The sequence below is a fragment of the Neovison vison genome, chromosome 7 (assembly GCF_020171115.1).
Source record: "Neovison vison isolate M4711 chromosome 7, ASM_NN_V1, whole genome shotgun sequence".
In the NCBI taxonomy this organism is placed as follows: domain Eukaryota; kingdom Metazoa; phylum Chordata; class Mammalia; order Carnivora; family Mustelidae; genus Neogale; species Neogale vison.
Genome location: NC_058097.1, coordinates 194,387,298 through 194,402,411, shown reverse-complemented (window position 1 = coordinate 194,402,411; position 15,114 = coordinate 194,387,298). Strand labels below are relative to the sequence as shown.

Below are 15,114 nucleotides of genomic sequence, written 5' to 3'. Positions count from 1 at the left end.
TTTTTCCAGTCCTCTTCACTTGTATCTTCACATGCCTATAGATGGCAAACCACAAGGTCATTTCAACATACCATTAATACAACAGGCAGACAGAACAAACTGCTACCCTTGGGTATAGGCACAGTGAAGTTCTTTAGTTTTTCAGTACCCAAACTGCCACTGACCTCTTTGGGTTTTTTTAAGTTTCTTTTTCTTTCCTTTTAGTAATGCCTACACCCAACATGAGGCTTGAACTCATGACCCCTAGATCAAGAGTCGCACGCTTTTCCAACTGAGCTAGCCAAGTGCCCCGACCTTTTTATGTTTAAATACCACTACGCATGGGGGCTCCTGGGTGGCTCGGTTGGTTAAGTGTCTGCCTTCGGCTCAGGTCATGATCTCGGGGTCCAGAGATCAAGCCCCACATCTGGCTCCCTGTTCAGCAGGGAGTCTCCTTCTCCCTTTCCCACTCCCCCTGCTTGTGCCCTAATAAATAAAATCTTACAAATACATACATGCATACATACATGCCGTTGCCTGCCTTTCTGTCCTTAGGCAATCTGCTTGTGTTAAAGCACTTTATCCCTTTGTGCTCTGGATCCCATCCCCTTCACTCCTTCATTTTCTTCCAGATTTTTTCTTTGATGTATTCTTTTTAAGATTTTATTTATTTGACAGAGAGCACAAGCAGGAGCAGTGGCAGACAGAGGGAGAGGGAGAAGGCGGCTCCCACCTGAGCAGGAAGCTTAATTCGGGGCTCGATCCCAGGACCCTGGGATCATGACCTGAGCCAAAGGCAGATGCTTAAGCAACTGAGCCACCCAGATGCCCCTCTTTAATGTTCTATTTGGAAAAATACAGAAAAAAGAGAATGGTGTCAAGAAGATTCTCCTCCCCCCATCATTCTCTCTCTAGTCTGTTGATATGCTGAGGCATCCTACCTAAAAAACTAACAACCCTCTCTTGGCCCTACATCCAGCCCCCCTCCCTTTCTTAGCAAAGTTTGTCTATGGAGGTTATCTGTACATCTTCACAATAATAAATGTATTTCAATAGGACTTTTATCCGTACCATTCCAAAACTACACTTGTAAGGTCAAAACTGACATCCATGCTTCCAGATCCATAGTCCAATCTCCTTGGCTAACTCCCACTACACTTCACCTCTTATGTTTGGAGTGCCTTTAAAGTCCATCTCTGTCTCCTGATTTCCACCTACAGAGTCCCTGACTTCATCCAATACTACTGCCTTAAAAAGCCCTCTATAAGCCAACAGCTCCCGTGAACCTTCAGCCCTAACTTCCCCAAACCTAGCTTCTTGTTTCCACACGTCCACACAGCATCTCCATTTGGATGAATAATAAGCAACTGAAAATCTTGCTAAAGTACAATTTGATATTCTCTCATCCCCTCCCTGAGTTTAGTTTCTCCAACCTCCTATCCAATCTAGTTACTCAAGTAAGAAATACAAGAATCACCTTTGATTCCACTTTCTTTTCCTCACCACTCCCATCAGCAGGTCCCATCTTATCTCCAAAAGATCCCAACACAATCTCCTGCTCCACCTCGTCTAGTCTAATGCCCCATCGATTCTCACACTGAAACTAACACAAGTCTCCTCACGTATCCTTGCTCTTACTCTTCTTTCTATAAGCCATCTTCCACAGAGCAGTGATCTTTTCAAAATCAGGCCATTCCTCCATTTAACCACCTGCTTTGCTCTGCATTATGTCTCCCAAATTCATAATGTTGAAATCCTAAGCCCCAAAAATGATGGTATTAGGAGGTGGGGCCTTTGAGAGCTACTTCGATCATGATTGTAAAACTGTAAATTGTAAAAGTGGTTCCACCGTGCATCCTTGGCCCTTCTATGTAAGGACATAGCTAGATGCAGGCAGTCTGCAACCCCAGAGAGAGCCATCATCACAACACGACTGTGCAGATGCCTTGACTTTGTAAATTCCTGCCTCCAGAGAAATTTCTGATGTTTACAAGCCACCCATTCTGTGGCATTTTTCATATAGCAGTCTGAAGGAACTAAGACACCACCCCTCTCCCATCCTTTGCCACTGCTTAGAGTACAGGAGCCCAATATTATCTGGTCTCTGCTGCCCCCTCCAGCCTCAATTTTTACCAGTTGGCCCTTGATAACACCACACCAGCCTTTCCCTTCATCGAATACATCATTTTTTTTTTTTTCCTTTCTTAGGATTTTGCATGAAGATGTCCCAATTTCACACAGCCATTCAGGTCTTAATGTGAAATGTGCTCAGGGGAGGTGCCTTTCCTGACACCAATCTAAAGCATTTTCCTAGTCATTCTGTCTCAGACCACCCAATTTTAACTCTGCGTAGCACTTACCTTTTTTGTTTATTCTATGAAAGCTCTGTAAGACTTTGTCTAACTTGTTCCCCACCTGGAGTGGTTTCTGGCAAATAGATGCTCAATAAATATTTGTATTTGTTATATAAATTAATATTTGTGAAAATAATGAATGGATGAAGGGCATTAGACAGTACTCAATTATCCAGTCTAAACTAGGAACACAAATCATTTGTAAGAAATCAGAGAATGGGGCTTTCCAAGCTTCTTACCACCTGAAAGCTCAGTTTACACTGACCTAGGGCCCAGTTCCAATCAGACAGACAACAGGAATGATAGCTGCAGCTGAGAGCAAATGGGCTATGTCTGGAAAATGATTAAATTAGAAATCTCAATCCAAGTTTATCACCACCGCCCGTAGCTCCTCAGAGTAAACCTGGCACTGACAACAGATTTAGTATCTGTTTACCTACAAGGAAGGCAAAGGAAAGCCATTATAAAAATTCACCTGCTTGGCTCACAGGTGGGCTCTTGGCTTTCCTCTCCTCTAAGGACTTAGCAATAATTCATTCCAAGAATATTTACATCTTGCCTAGGGAGAAAAAACAAAATTTTAAAAAATTATACCACCTTCTGTGATATGGCAAAAATATTTATTAAAATTTTCCACATTTGAGCTTTATTACAAAGATTTCGGATTCATTCTTTCACCCTGGATGAGACAGTAAATGCTATATAACAGAATATAAAGCAGTAATGGTTAAAAAAAAAAAAAAAAAAATCCTCCTAAAAATCAGTCCACCAAGTAGCACTGTGGAAGAAATGGGATTCTCCAGGACCTCAGAGAATTCAAAGTGGCACCTTCGGTGATCCAAAAAAACCAATTATATTTTCATGGCTGTCCTTTTGGTTCAAGATTAGAAGAGCCGGATTTCCACCACCTGTTTTAAGAGGTAGCAATATGCTTTCTACTAGTTCACTCCTCTGCGTGGCCTCAACAGAGTCTCATACCTCAGCCTATCTGCCTCTGGTGATGGCCAGAAGATCTTTAATGCCCAGGCAGCAAGGCTCCTGCCAATCTCTACTTAAGATCCATGAACCGGATATCCATGATAAGAAGGAAGTTCTTGGGAAGTGGGCGAGGGGCTGGAGAGAGAACAGTAAACACCTGATGTTCCAGGTCCACACTGGTCACCACGATGAAGCCAGCCACACTGGTCTCGGAAAGGTTCTCCTCTGTGCCCTCAGCAGTGCTAACACTCAGGAGGTGGTGCACCATATCTCGGCCAGGTGTGACAGGTACTAGCTTGAGCTGATTGTCCTCCTGAGACATGCCCAAAGGCAAACAGGAGTCTGGAATGGTGGGTGCCCCAACTTTGTAGATTTTCACATCTGAAAATTTGACATTGAAGGCATGGGGATAGAAACAGCCCCGGAATCCATAGAAATACTCACGGATACGCTCATCCCTACATTCCCGCCGGAAGTCTTTGGAGCGTTCAACCACACCCCCCGATTTAGGGAGCAGCACAGTGCGGACAAAGTGAGGCAGGTCCCGTTTTAGTTCATTGTACAGTCGTTCTTGATCCAGAACCACTACCACATCAACCTCAAAGGCTGAGGCTGCATGCACCAGGGCCTGGTACCCAGAGCCCTTGACCCAGCCACAGGTGTTAATGACACAGCCACTCACAGAGGCCCTTCGGTTCACTTCACACCTTTGATTGAACACGTCCGCTAACCGAGATGTAATCTGCAGAAGAGAGCATCAAGGTGAGGAAAAAAACAAAACAAACAAACTCATAGCTACATAGAATAAGTGGCTATTAGGTACAAGAAAAAAATGACATTCTTAATGACTGTGGTTTTAACCCGTAACATGGATTATTTCATTTTATGTTGCTTCTTCTACTGTTTCATGTCCTAAGTAGAAATTTAGTAAATTACTCAGGAACAGGGCCACAGGGACGCCTGGGTGCCTCGGTTGGTAAAGCGACTGCCTTCGGCTCAGGTCATGATCCTGGAGTCCCGGGATCGAGCCCCGCATTGGACTCCCTGCTCGGCAGGGAGTCTGCTTCTCCCTCTGACCCTCCCCCTTTTCATGCTCTCTCTCAAGTAAATAAATAAAATATTAAAAAAAAAAAAGAACAGAGCCACAGAAACGTTTAACAATCTGAGGTTGACTTCTATTTGAGGCTGTCTTTTCCGAAATCATGTGGCCATCATACCAGCTGAGAGGGAGGAACGAAATGGTCATAGACGGTTTTAATTAGCACACTTTTGCACAACTTTCTACCCTAACAGCAGCGCCCTTCCCTCCATCCCACCTTGGCTCTGACCTTATTATAAAGCTTGATGTTGGTGCCAGGAGTCGTGGAGCCAAAATGATATACCAAAGGGGCTTGGATAGAGAATCCCTCTTCAACATCTGCTGGCCGCTCAATGTAGAGGGCCCCCATGGTACCAGGGATGGAAACGGAGCCCTGGCCCACATCCAGCTCCACATAAGTGGGACGGCGGCCCAAACGCACTGCGTAGTTGAGCAGTAGACGACACACTGTGGACTTGCCCACATCAGTGGGACCCACTACCATCACCCGGGGGCCTCGCTCTTCTTCCTTCTCCGCCTGCCTCCTCATCTGCTCCAAAGCTGTGTGAGTGTTGAGATAAAGCAACATAGGTGTGTCCTTGGAGACATAAGCCACCTCGGTGCGGCCACTCAGCTGTAAAGAACAGCCATGCCAAGTGAAAACAGCCACCTTGGCACCAGCATCGAAGGTGAATTTCTTGTTTCGGGTCAGCTCTGTGCCAAAGATTTCTGCCATGCCGGCCAGCAGCTCCAACTGAACTGACTGAGATGCCTCCACCTCAAAGCGAAGTTCTGTTTCTCGCTCTAGTTCAAATTTAGTTGTTGGCTTCTTGTCATCGTTGGCCTCCTCTCCCATCTTTTCTGTGTAGCTGCTGTGCCTAGAACACAAATTAATTATCAGATCTAAACGGAAGTTAAGACGCTGTTCAAGATCCTCCCGTGGATAGTTCCCCTTACCTTGCTTTATTTTTCTCCCTACGTGTCTCACTATGTGTTTGTTTATTGTCTGACTAGCACCGCTGGAATCTAAGGGTTGGGCAGTGTGGTTTGCTGCTATCTCCAGTATCTAGAATAGGGCTTGACAACCCGAAGGCACTTCACAAATTCACCGAGTGAATAAATGATTCAGACATAAAATTATTTCTACACATTGACCTAAGACTTGATTATATCACCTCCATAGCTCCTTTCGTCACTCTACGGGGATAATCCACTTGAGAGGGCAACAAATGTCCACTCCCCAACTCTCTTAATCAACAAGAAAGGGCGTCTGCAATCTGGATGGAAAGCAGAAAATACTGGGTTTGGACTTAGAAAAGAGCAGTAACGCCCCGCTCAGCAACTGCCAAGTACCGTCGTTAGACAAAGCACCTTATCTCTCTGGACCTCTTCCTCGGCTGTTAACTGGAGGCTCTTAGGCTTCCTCTCACAAAGCGTTGTTCCGGGCACTGCTGAAGGGAAAAAATTACTCCGTGGTCTAGAAAACGCCGAGAAATAGTGAAGAATGATCTCCGACCGCGAACCGCAGCTCTAAATCCAGTATCTGTCCCGGGACCCCCAGACGCCGAAATCCGTCCTGGCCCTAAGAGGGCGACGGTTGCATTCCCGAGCCTATTATCTCACCTGCGCAGCCACAAACCCAAACCCGTAAATGGAAGAGCCCCGACACCACCTAAACCCAACAGCACTACACGCTCGCCCAGACCAACGCCGGAAACAGAGGCGGTTCCGTACTTGCGCAATGGAGAAGTCGCGGTCGCGCGATGCCTCTCGGGATGTGTAGTTTTGTCAGAATGACCTCGGGCTGCGGTGCTCGCGCAGCCGCTCGGCCTTCTGGGAGTTGTAGTTAGAGGATTGTTTTGCTCGTGACGCCAACGGTGGGCGGGGCGGCGGCCGTCATTGTTAGCGAAGCTGGCCAGCCGTGGGTAGGAGGAGTGGCGGTTACGCCCCGAGCGAGGCGGGGACCCGCCAAGGAGCCAATGGTTGCCGAGGCGCGGCTTTGTGCGGACTCTAGCGCCAGTGTTCCCCCTCACCTGCCGCGGGGAAAAGAGACGGGTGGTGGAGAGGCCCTCGGCGGGTAGTGGGAAGGCGGGGGAGGAGGAGGGTGTTGGGGGGAGGGAAGGGGCTGGCTAGTTAGGCTCGCCATCTGGGTCCCACGACCATCTGCTTGCCTGGACCACAAGCCAGGCGGTGGGGGGAAATCTGGGAGTAAGGGAAAGTGGAGGAAAACAGCCTGTCGGAGGCCAACCTGGCCTGTCATTCCCTCTCTGACACAGCGCTTGGCACCTAGAGGGCATTAAAAAAATTTTTTTAATAAAAGAATAAATTTTTTCCAACAACAAGAATTTCTTCCAACAATGTCTCTCCTCTTGAGAGGGAATTTCTGTTGGTGACTCGTTTTCCCTCCCTGAATTCCTGACAGTTCTACAAAGCCAATCATTTATTCCACAGGCAACAGTTTGGGCCACATCTATAATCCTCAGGAGCTTGGGCTTTGGAATAATAACAGTACTCAACCTCCTAAAGTTGTTTTAAAGATTGAATGGGATGAGACTGTAAAGTACTAAGCACAGTGTAACAGGGCATCTGATATTAGCTTTTAAGTTTTTATTTTAGGCTGAGGAGGGGGAGCTCTAATAATGCCATCCATTTGTACAATAGTTTAAAATTTTCAAAGCCTTTTCCAGTATCTTCTTTCACAGCCAACCTATAAAGTCAGTTTTATTATCTCCAATTTCAGATGAGGAAGGAGACTAAGGTAGGTGAAGGGACTTGCCCAAGGTAGGGCTCAAGCCCAGGATTTGGGATTCTGAGTCCAGTTATAGTAGCAAACACTTACATAGTGTTAGATGCCAGGTACGGTTCTCTGAGTTTTACAGGTGTAAAGTCATTTAATCCTCACAGGAGTCCTATGAAGCACATACCATAATTAACACCCCCAGTTTAGGGATGAGTAACTTCCTTCAGTCCAACTCCCATGGTTACTCGAAGCCTGGGACGATTATTTTCTGGGTTGCCTCTTTCACACCGACCCTGCCTTAGCACTCATTCTGCCTTAGCACTCATTCTGTCCCAGTGCCATCCTCACTTCCCAAGGCTTATTCCTTAATGGTTTGCTTGAATTCATTCATTCACCACACATGCATTAGCTCTCCGGTGAACTTTCAGGTATCCCATAACTTTTCACCACTCTTCAAAAATTCAGTTCCAGGCTTCTATTTGCAAATTCTCTTCCGGAATAAGCTCAGCCTCTCCTCTTTCCCTGCAGTCTATTTCCCAGATCTGTTTCTTCGCCTGCACACTCTGTCCCTCGAGGCAATTTCTCCCAATTATCTGAAGGTCATCTTTATTTGGCTTATTTATATATCCATCTCAAGCTGAACTTAGGGAAAAGAAACTCTTCTTGCCTTTAGATTATCTCCATTTCACCCCCCCCCTTTTTAAAGTAATCTCTGCCCCCCATTGTGGGGCTCTGACTCAGGACTCCCTTCCCCCATCCAGATCAAGAGTCACATGTTCCACCTACTGAGCCAGCCAGGCCCCCTCCAATTCACTCCTTAAACAGAGTGAGGACACAACATTTACAGCATGCATGCTTGCCTACACTCTCTCTTCTTCCTTGTCGTCTCTCACCAAGCGTTCCTGCCATATCCACTCCCACCCCCAAAGATTACTGTCCTCATATGTCTTTTTCATTCTCCTCTCCAATTAAACCCTTGATCATTTTCTTCCTGAGTTAATTGGTATCCCCTTTTTTCCCCTCCAAACTTTCAGTCCTTGCCCTAAGAACTACTCACCTATCTTTCCCCCCACTTCCCATTGTTTTCCTCAAGAATGATTCCTCAAATTCCTCTCCCCACTTACCTTTCCTCTTTCATCTGCTGCCCAGACAGAAACACTTCTTTTTTTTTTTTTTTAATATTTTATTTATTTATTTAACAGAGAGAGAGAGAGAGATCACAAGTAGGCAGAGAGGCAGGCTTGGAGGGGGGAGCAGGCTCCCTGCTGAGCAGAGAGCCTGATGTGGGGCTCGATCCCAGGACCCTGAGACCATGACCTGAGCTGAAGGCAGAGGCTTTAACCCACTGAGCCCCCAGGCGCCCCAGAAACACTTCTTTCTTTACCCAGTTCTCCCTCTCAGTTCCAGACTTCTGGTAATATCACCCAAGGCATTTGCACTGTGTTTTCAGAATTTATCTTAAACCCCAGAATCCTCCCAGATTAAATAGAATTACTTGTATTTAGTTTTTTTTTAATTTTATTTATTTGAGAGAGTGAGAGAGCACAAGCAGGGAGCGTGGCAGGCAGTGGAGAGGGAGAAGCAGGCTTCCTGCTTAGTAAAGAGATCCTGGGGTTGTGTCCTGAGCAGAAGGAAGAGGCTTAAGAGACTGAGCTACCCAGGTGCCCCTCCAGCTACTTTTTCATACCCAGCTAGCAATGCCTCCCATTACCCACATTTCCCTACTCCTCCCTGCCTTACATGTGAAAAGACAAAGGACCTATGAGCTGTCCTTTCTTAGTACCATTTTCTAGATGGTAGCCTCTCTTAGAAATTGGGGCTTTTATCTTAGAGGATATGTTTCGTATCCACACACTTCAGAGATATGCACAAGACAGCACTCCATGAGAAACAGAATCTGAGTCAAATGAAATATAATTGGAAGCTGCTAGAAAAATAGCCCCGAAAAGTGTAAGTTCTTCATAAGATATAAAGTTGGTATGTGTCTCCTGAGATGTCAGAATTTAATAGTAAATCCTCTCTGGGGTTCCGGGTATGAAGCTGAGAACAGTGTTTGGAAATAACTACCGTTTACTAAGTGCGGATCGTGTGCCAGGCACTTTTTCGGTGTTTACATGCTACCTCACATCTCCATGAGGTAAATCTTAGGAGGAGTGGACAACTGGCGGCACAAAGATCAGAAACTTGTCCAGGGGCTCCTGGTGAGTGTACTGGCAAAGATGGTACTCAAACCCAGGTCCCTTTGAGACCAAAGCCAGACCCCTGGACCTTGTCTGAAGATGCAGTTCGACTGCTGTTCTGTGATCATCTTCTTTGGCAAGGCTCTGCGCTAGACATTGCAGTCTTGGGATGCAGAGAGGAGTTTCCCAGAGGACCTTTCTCAGAAAGTTTACAGCCCAGTAGAGAACCTTATGTAATGTGGGTGTCTCTCTTCCTGAAGCACAAGTAACTTGGAGGTAGCTGAGGAGAGGTTCCTGCTTGTGAGAGGTCATATTCCATCTATGTTTCCTTGAGGGACATTCAGCTAAGGCTCCGAGGCTTGGAAGTGCCCGGTTCAAGCTTGGGGAGCGCAATGTAACCATCAGTATGTCTTTCTTCTCCCTGCGTCAGGGCTGGCGTCCGGGCTGAGACAGGAAATATATCCTCTTGAATGTGTGCACACGCCTAGTTCTCTGCATCCATCTCTCACTGTCGCTGCCTGGCCACCTCCTTCCCTCCAGCCTGCCACCCGTACTCCATCCTTGCCCAGCCCTGTCCTTCCCCCAGGTTCCTTCTGTCTCCTTGGCCACACTGCCTTCCTCCTCAGCAACCAGCCTCTCCTCTAGCATCCCTCCTCCCGTCCTATCCGTCTGCTCCCACCCCCCTGCTCCCTCCCCTAGCCCCATCCCTCCACGCCTGCCCCCTCCTTTCCTCCCAACCCGCCTCCTGTGTCTCCCAGCCCTGCTCTGACGTGGGAGGTGAGGGGGTGGGGGATGGATGACTCACAGTGTTATGATGCAGTTCCACAACACACAGCTACATTCACCCACAGACCGAGGTACAGACGAGAGACAACCTCTGGCCCCCCAGCAGCTGGCCAGCTTGGCAGCCCCAGTCTCCAGCCCCTAACTACCTTCCCCCGCCCCCATCCCCTTCCCAATTGAAGGAGCGGAGAGAGAAGAGAGAAGAGTGAGCAGAGAGATTGAGAGAGAGAGAGAGAAAGAGAGAGAGATAGACGGAGATCTCTGGAGCAGACCTCAAGGTGAGGGGGCAGCCCTTCTCCAAATGAATTTTTTTTCCCTTTTGCAAATTTCCTCCTCCTGCTGCGTGTTGCTTTCTCCCCATTGCAAAAGCATTATTCATCCACCCTTTGTCCTCCCTTCCCCCTCCCCGCTGCCTCCGCTCCCTTCTCAGCTCCTCCATCCCTCTCAGGGCTCTGACGGTTCCTGCACTTATTTTCCGGCAACTTTGGCTGCTACATCAGGCCTCACTGTTTATTGTTTTGCTGCTGGTGCAGACCCCCGAAGCCCGCCCGGGAGGCTGGCTGCGCTGCTAATTATTTGGACCATACCATGCCGAGAACGCCAGCCCGGGAGGGGGGGGCGGTGAAACCTCGGAGCAGATGAGAAAATCCATTGTGAGCAGGTGTCGTGTCCCCCCCACCCCGCCAGCCAGGCACAGGATTCGCACCTGGTTCCTCAAGCCTCCGCCTGGGCGCCTCTGCTGTCAGCGCTGGTTGCTCAGCACCCCCCCTCCCCCCAGCTCTCCCTCTCCCCCACCTCCCACGGTCCAGCCCCATCTCACTTGGGGGAACATCCTCTCCCCGGCACTCAGCTTGCCTTTGTTTTTTCCGTCATTTGCCCAACTTGATTCTTCCTCTGATCTGAGCCGGGGAAGCAATGACCCCAGCTCCCCCTCCTGTGAGTGAGTCTCTGGCCTTCTGTGCAGCCTCTCCTTGGCCTGATGGGGAAGCAGGGGAGAGAGAGACGGAGGGAGGTGTGTCGGAGGCCCGGGGAGGAGGAGATAGAGAGCAGGGACCCAGCCTGGCCCCCTGGCCGGGCCCCTGGCAGGTGCACCAGGTGGAGCGCAGCAGAGGGGAGCTCACAGGCAAAGTTGAAGGCAGACCTGGGAAGTGGGCGCTGAACAGTGGACACTGGTGAGGATGGCCCCTCTTCTGCGGCCAGAGCCCAATGTCACCCTGAACTCAGCTCAAGGTGTCTTTCTGGGGCCCAGCCAAGGGTAGAGGACCTCAAACTGATGATCAGCTCTGTCCGGGGTGGGGGTTCTGTGGAGAGACTGCCTGGTGGCCCCAGGAAACACTGGAATGGCTGGGGCGCCCATGGCCACCACAGAGCACAGGATGAGAGCCTGCTCGCCCAGGCTACTCGCAGTCATGCCACTTCTGCTCTGCTGAGTGGCCTTGTGTTGCCAGAGTACCCAGCTGGCACCTCGGAACCGGACTTGAGCTAAGTCACCCACGGCAGGCCTCAAGGCCCCATGGAGGAGAAGGCAGAACCTCACCCGTTTATCAGAGCCCACAGGGGGCCCCTCCCTTCTTATCTGCTGCCTCTAGCACCCTCTGCCACTTTGGGGTTGGAGTCTGGGCCGATACTGACCTCTCCCTCAACATTCCTAATCCGAACCCAGCAATTTTATCTAATGTCACCCACAGAGTCACTGCTGTTTGTCCCTACTCCAGGGAGAAGGTGGAAACGTTCTCCGCATTGTACCCCCACACCTAGGTTTTGAAAATAGGAGTCCCCCCCACTTTGGCAGTGGACGTTGATCCCACACCACACCACACAGCCCAGGAGGGCAGCCATCCCTGCCGAGATCCCCATTACCCATCGCTTCCAGCTATTAGATTTGTCTGAAGAAAGAGATTTTTCTCTCCTAGGGCTGGATGTCCAAGTCTTTAACTGAGGCTAAGGCAACAGTGAGCAAAGAGCAGTAGAGACTAAGGGGGCTCAGAGGCTGAGAAAAGAGCCAAGTGGCTGTTTCTGAGCTGGAACGAGTGGACCAAAGTGCAGGGCTGGCAAGCGGCCACGTCTGAGGTCTTTGGTACCAAAGGAGACATCCATGAAGTTCTAGTTCCCAGAGTGGAGGACCCCCAGCCCCAGGACAGAGCTAAGCAGGGTGTGTGTGCCTGCCTGCCTTTCCGGCCGGCTTCTCCCCCACACAGAATGTATGAAAGACTGATTGCATTGCAAATGGAGGCCGCAGAAGAGAAAGACCACCAGGCTTCCCCAACTTATCAAAGGCTCTGAACCCGAGCCTAGCAGCACACATGGGGTGCAGACCCTCACAAAAGGGCTGAAACCCAGGAGAGAGGACACTTGCCGATGACAATGCTCCCATGGCAGCGTTGGTACTAGCAGGCTGCTCTCGGTGGAAAACGGCGAAGGCTCCTCCTGCCCCAGGAGGGAGAGACACCACCTCTCCGGCTGTGGCATCAGAGGCCTGGAACAGCTGCCAGCGCAGCCAGGAATCCAGGGGACCGGGCGATGGTGTGACTGGCACACTGAGGGTCCCTGGCGGTGGGGGAAGTCAGGGCAGGGCGAAGCTGAGCCCATCTTCCCCATTCCCCCTGGGGAGGGGCTCTTTGGGAGGTCAGGGCTCTCCTGATGCGCTCTTTCCTCTTCCCAGGTGACTTCCATTTCTATCTGGTTCACGTCTGGGGGGGCCCTGGCCGGGCAGCCCCCCCACATTTCTCCTGCCCTGAAACACGGCTCTAGCCAACCTGCTCCGCTGCTTCACCTGCGACCGTCTGTGTGGGGGCTGCACGGCGCCAGCCCCTCCGGCCCGCCAGGGCATTGTCCTCCAGCCTGTCATGCCCAGCTGCGACCCCGGCCCGGGCCCTGCCTGCCTCCCCGCCAAGACGTTCCGCAGCTACCTGCCCCGTTGCCACCGCACATATAGCTGCGTCCACTGCCGCGCACACCTGGCCAAACACGATGAGCTCATCTCCAAGGTACGCCAGGTGGGCCTCCGCCACTTCTCTCCCACCAGGACTCACCGAGGGGAGAGGCAACGAGGGCCGTCCGCCCTCCCCCTCGCCCCTGGGGGGCTCAGGCAGTGCCAAGGGCAACCCAGCAGTCACTGTCTGTCCTATGTCTCCACAGTCTTTCCAAGGGAGCCACGGCCGAGCCTACCTGTTTAACTCCGTGTGAGTCTACCTCTCTCTTTGTGTGTATGTGTGCGCGTGAGTCCGAGCAACTTTCCAGGGCGGAGAAAGGGGGTGAGCCATCAGCAGGTGGCCTTGCACCTGTGGCTCATGCCTCTCCTTTTGCCAAGGGGTCCGGAAACTCAGTCCTTGGTTCTCTTGTGGAGAGTCTGGGCAGAACTGGAACCACTGCCCTGGAGAGGAGAGGCCCGGGCCCTAGGCATGCAGGGGTGGAGTGTGGCCGGCCGGAGCTTCCCGTGGGGTGGGCTAAGTGCTCTCCAGGTGGAAGTTCCTTTGGGCTGTTTGGGGGTTGAACTGACAGAACGACTCCACTGGTGCCGGGTCCTTCGTGTTTCCTGAGACAGGGTCAACGTGGGTTGCGGACCCGCTGAACAGCGCCTCCTGCTCACGGGGCTCCACTCGGTAGCTGACATTTTCTGCGAGAGCTGCAAAACCACCCTGGGCTGGAAGTATGTAAGTACCTAGAGAGGGGGTCACCCTCTCACGTGGACGCTCGTCAAGGTCCCCTGAGACCTAGGGACCACTGCAGGCTTTTGCATGGTCCAAAGAAGCAGGGAGCTCGTTGCTGGGGTGGGACTGCGCAGGGGCTTTTGGGGGCAGGGGTAGGAGCCTGGGTAGGAGGAGGACCTGGAGGGGGTTTGTTTTGTCCTACATTCACTGCTTCCCCTCCACCAGGAGCAGGCTTTTGAGACAAGCCAGAAGTACAAGGAGGGGAAGTACATCATTGAAATGTCACACATGGTGAAAGACAACGGCTGGGACTGAGGGGCTCAGGCAGGCTGTGCCCTTCCTCCGCATGCCCACCCTCCCCACACCTGTCCCCTGGCCCTGCCAAGCAGTCCATACCAGCATGAGTACTGCCCCACCCCTGGGGGGAAGCCGGCTCCCACCACCCCTCCCCTCCTCCCCCCATCATCTCCAGGCCCCTTTGGAAGGGTGGTCTGGGGTACCCCAGGGGTGTTCAACGCTCAGGAGTGGGCAGCAGTCAGGGAGAGACAGAGCTGGGGAAAGAGGATAGTTGTGGGTCCTTCTAGCCCTAAGGTCCTGAAAACAGAAGGGATGGCAGGGCATAGGTCAGGCAGAGCACCATGGAAGGATCCATTTCTGCCCTAGTCTCTTGTTTGAGTGAACGGAGGACAAGCCTTAGGCATGGGGCTGGTAGGTCCCAGGCCACAGGACAGCAGATGAGAAGGGGCTTGAATTGGAGTGAAATTTTGGCCTCAGACACCGCGAGACACCAGTCTCTGAGGGTGAAGTTTCCCGCCCCCGTTTGTAGGAGAAAGGATTCGGGGGTGTAAGGGGAGTAAAAAAAAAAAAAAAAATCCCAGATCCCAAGCCCTGGGAAATAAAAGAATCACAGGGGTTTCCATTTCACTCCACTTTTTAGTTCATCTTGGCACTAAAGAGGCACTTTCGAGTATCTTCGCCAGTGGGTGGGGTGGGGAAAGCTGCTCCTGTAACAGCCCCCACCCCAACTGGCTGTTTCCAGCGCGAGCAGACTTTCTGGGCATTCTCTGAGGTCCAGCCACTGCTCTCTGGGACCATCCCTTGGAGGGGAGGTGGGACATCAGTGCCACGGGGTCAGGCTTCCTCGTGGCTGCCACCAGCGAACGAAACTTTTGTATGATACATAAAGTGTTTGGGTCTATTTTTAATAAAAAGGGGAAAAGCAACTGTGAGGGACTCCGTCCTCTTGACTGTCCTTCCCGTGTACCTACCATATACTATTCTGTCACCCCCCTGCCCCACCCCGCCCCCCAGGGGCCTGTCCCTTCACGCCACTAGAGGGCAGCAATTGCTTTGTCTGTGTCAAAACCCCACT

The 15,114-nt window shown here is 50.9% G+C and overlaps 2 protein-coding genes across 5 annotated transcripts; one reads left to right on the top strand and one right to left on the bottom strand.

Moving 5' to 3' along the window:
- Positions 1–2,934: 2,934 nt before the first annotated feature.
- On the bottom strand, positions 2,935–6,104 carry CLP1 (cleavage factor polyribonucleotide kinase subunit 1). Of its 3 annotated transcripts, none has more exons than XM_044259345.1 (3): positions 5,761–6,104; positions 4,640–5,267; positions 2,935–4,053 (listed from the first exon to the last, which is right to left on the bottom strand). In XM_044259345.1, the coding sequence occupies exons 2-3, from the start codon at positions 5,243–5,245 to the stop codon at positions 3,382–3,384; spliced, it is 1,278 nt and encodes a 425-aa protein (XP_044115280.1). In that variant the 5' UTR covers positions 5,246–5,267; positions 5,761–6,104; the 3' UTR covers positions 2,935–3,381. The 3 variants fall into 3 exon arrangements, with proteins under 3 accessions (XP_044115280.1, XP_044115281.1, XP_044115282.1); XM_044259346.1 differs by having other exon boundaries at positions 6,013–6,104; XM_044259347.1 differs by lacking the exon at positions 5,761–6,104 and adding an exon at positions 5,347–5,752.
- Positions 6,105–10,136: 4,032 nt separating this feature from the next.
- YPEL4 (yippee like 4) lies at positions 10,137–14,965 on the top strand. 2 transcript variants are annotated; one of them, XM_044259344.1, is made up of 5 exons: positions 10,137–10,370; positions 12,755–13,079; positions 13,231–13,274; positions 13,637–13,745; positions 13,968–14,965. In XM_044259344.1, the coding sequence occupies exons 2-5, from the start codon at positions 12,939–12,941 to the stop codon at positions 14,055–14,057; spliced, it is 384 nt and encodes a 127-aa protein (XP_044115279.1). In that variant the 5' UTR covers positions 10,137–10,370; positions 12,755–12,938; the 3' UTR covers positions 14,058–14,965. The 2 variants fall into 2 exon arrangements, with proteins under 2 accessions (XP_044115279.1, XP_044115278.1); XM_044259343.1 differs by having other exon boundaries at positions 12,755–13,088.
- Positions 14,966–15,114: the final 149 nt, after the last annotated feature.

Excerpts from the sequence above, each read along its gene's own strand:
- YPEL4 (XM_044259343.1), top strand. The coding sequence starts at position 12,939 with ATGCCCAGCTGCGACCCCGGCCCGGGCCCTGCCTGCCTCCCCGCCAAG. Across the intron at positions 13,089-13,230 it reads TCATCTCCAAGGTACGCCAG|TCTTTCCAAGGGAGCCACGG; the intron begins GTGGGCCTCCGC and ends ATGTCTCCACAG. Across the intron at positions 13,275-13,636 it reads GCCTACCTGTTTAACTCCGT|GGTCAACGTGGGTTGCGGAC; the intron begins GTGAGTCTACCT and ends TTCCTGAGACAG.
- CLP1 (XM_044259345.1), bottom strand. The coding sequence starts at position 5,245 with ATGGGAGAGGAGGCCAACGATGACAAGAAGCCAACAACTAAATTTGAA. Across the intron at positions 4,054-4,639 it reads ACATCAAGCTTTATAATAAG|ATTACATCTCGGTTAGCGGA; the intron begins GTCAGAGCCAAG and ends TCTCTTCTGCAG.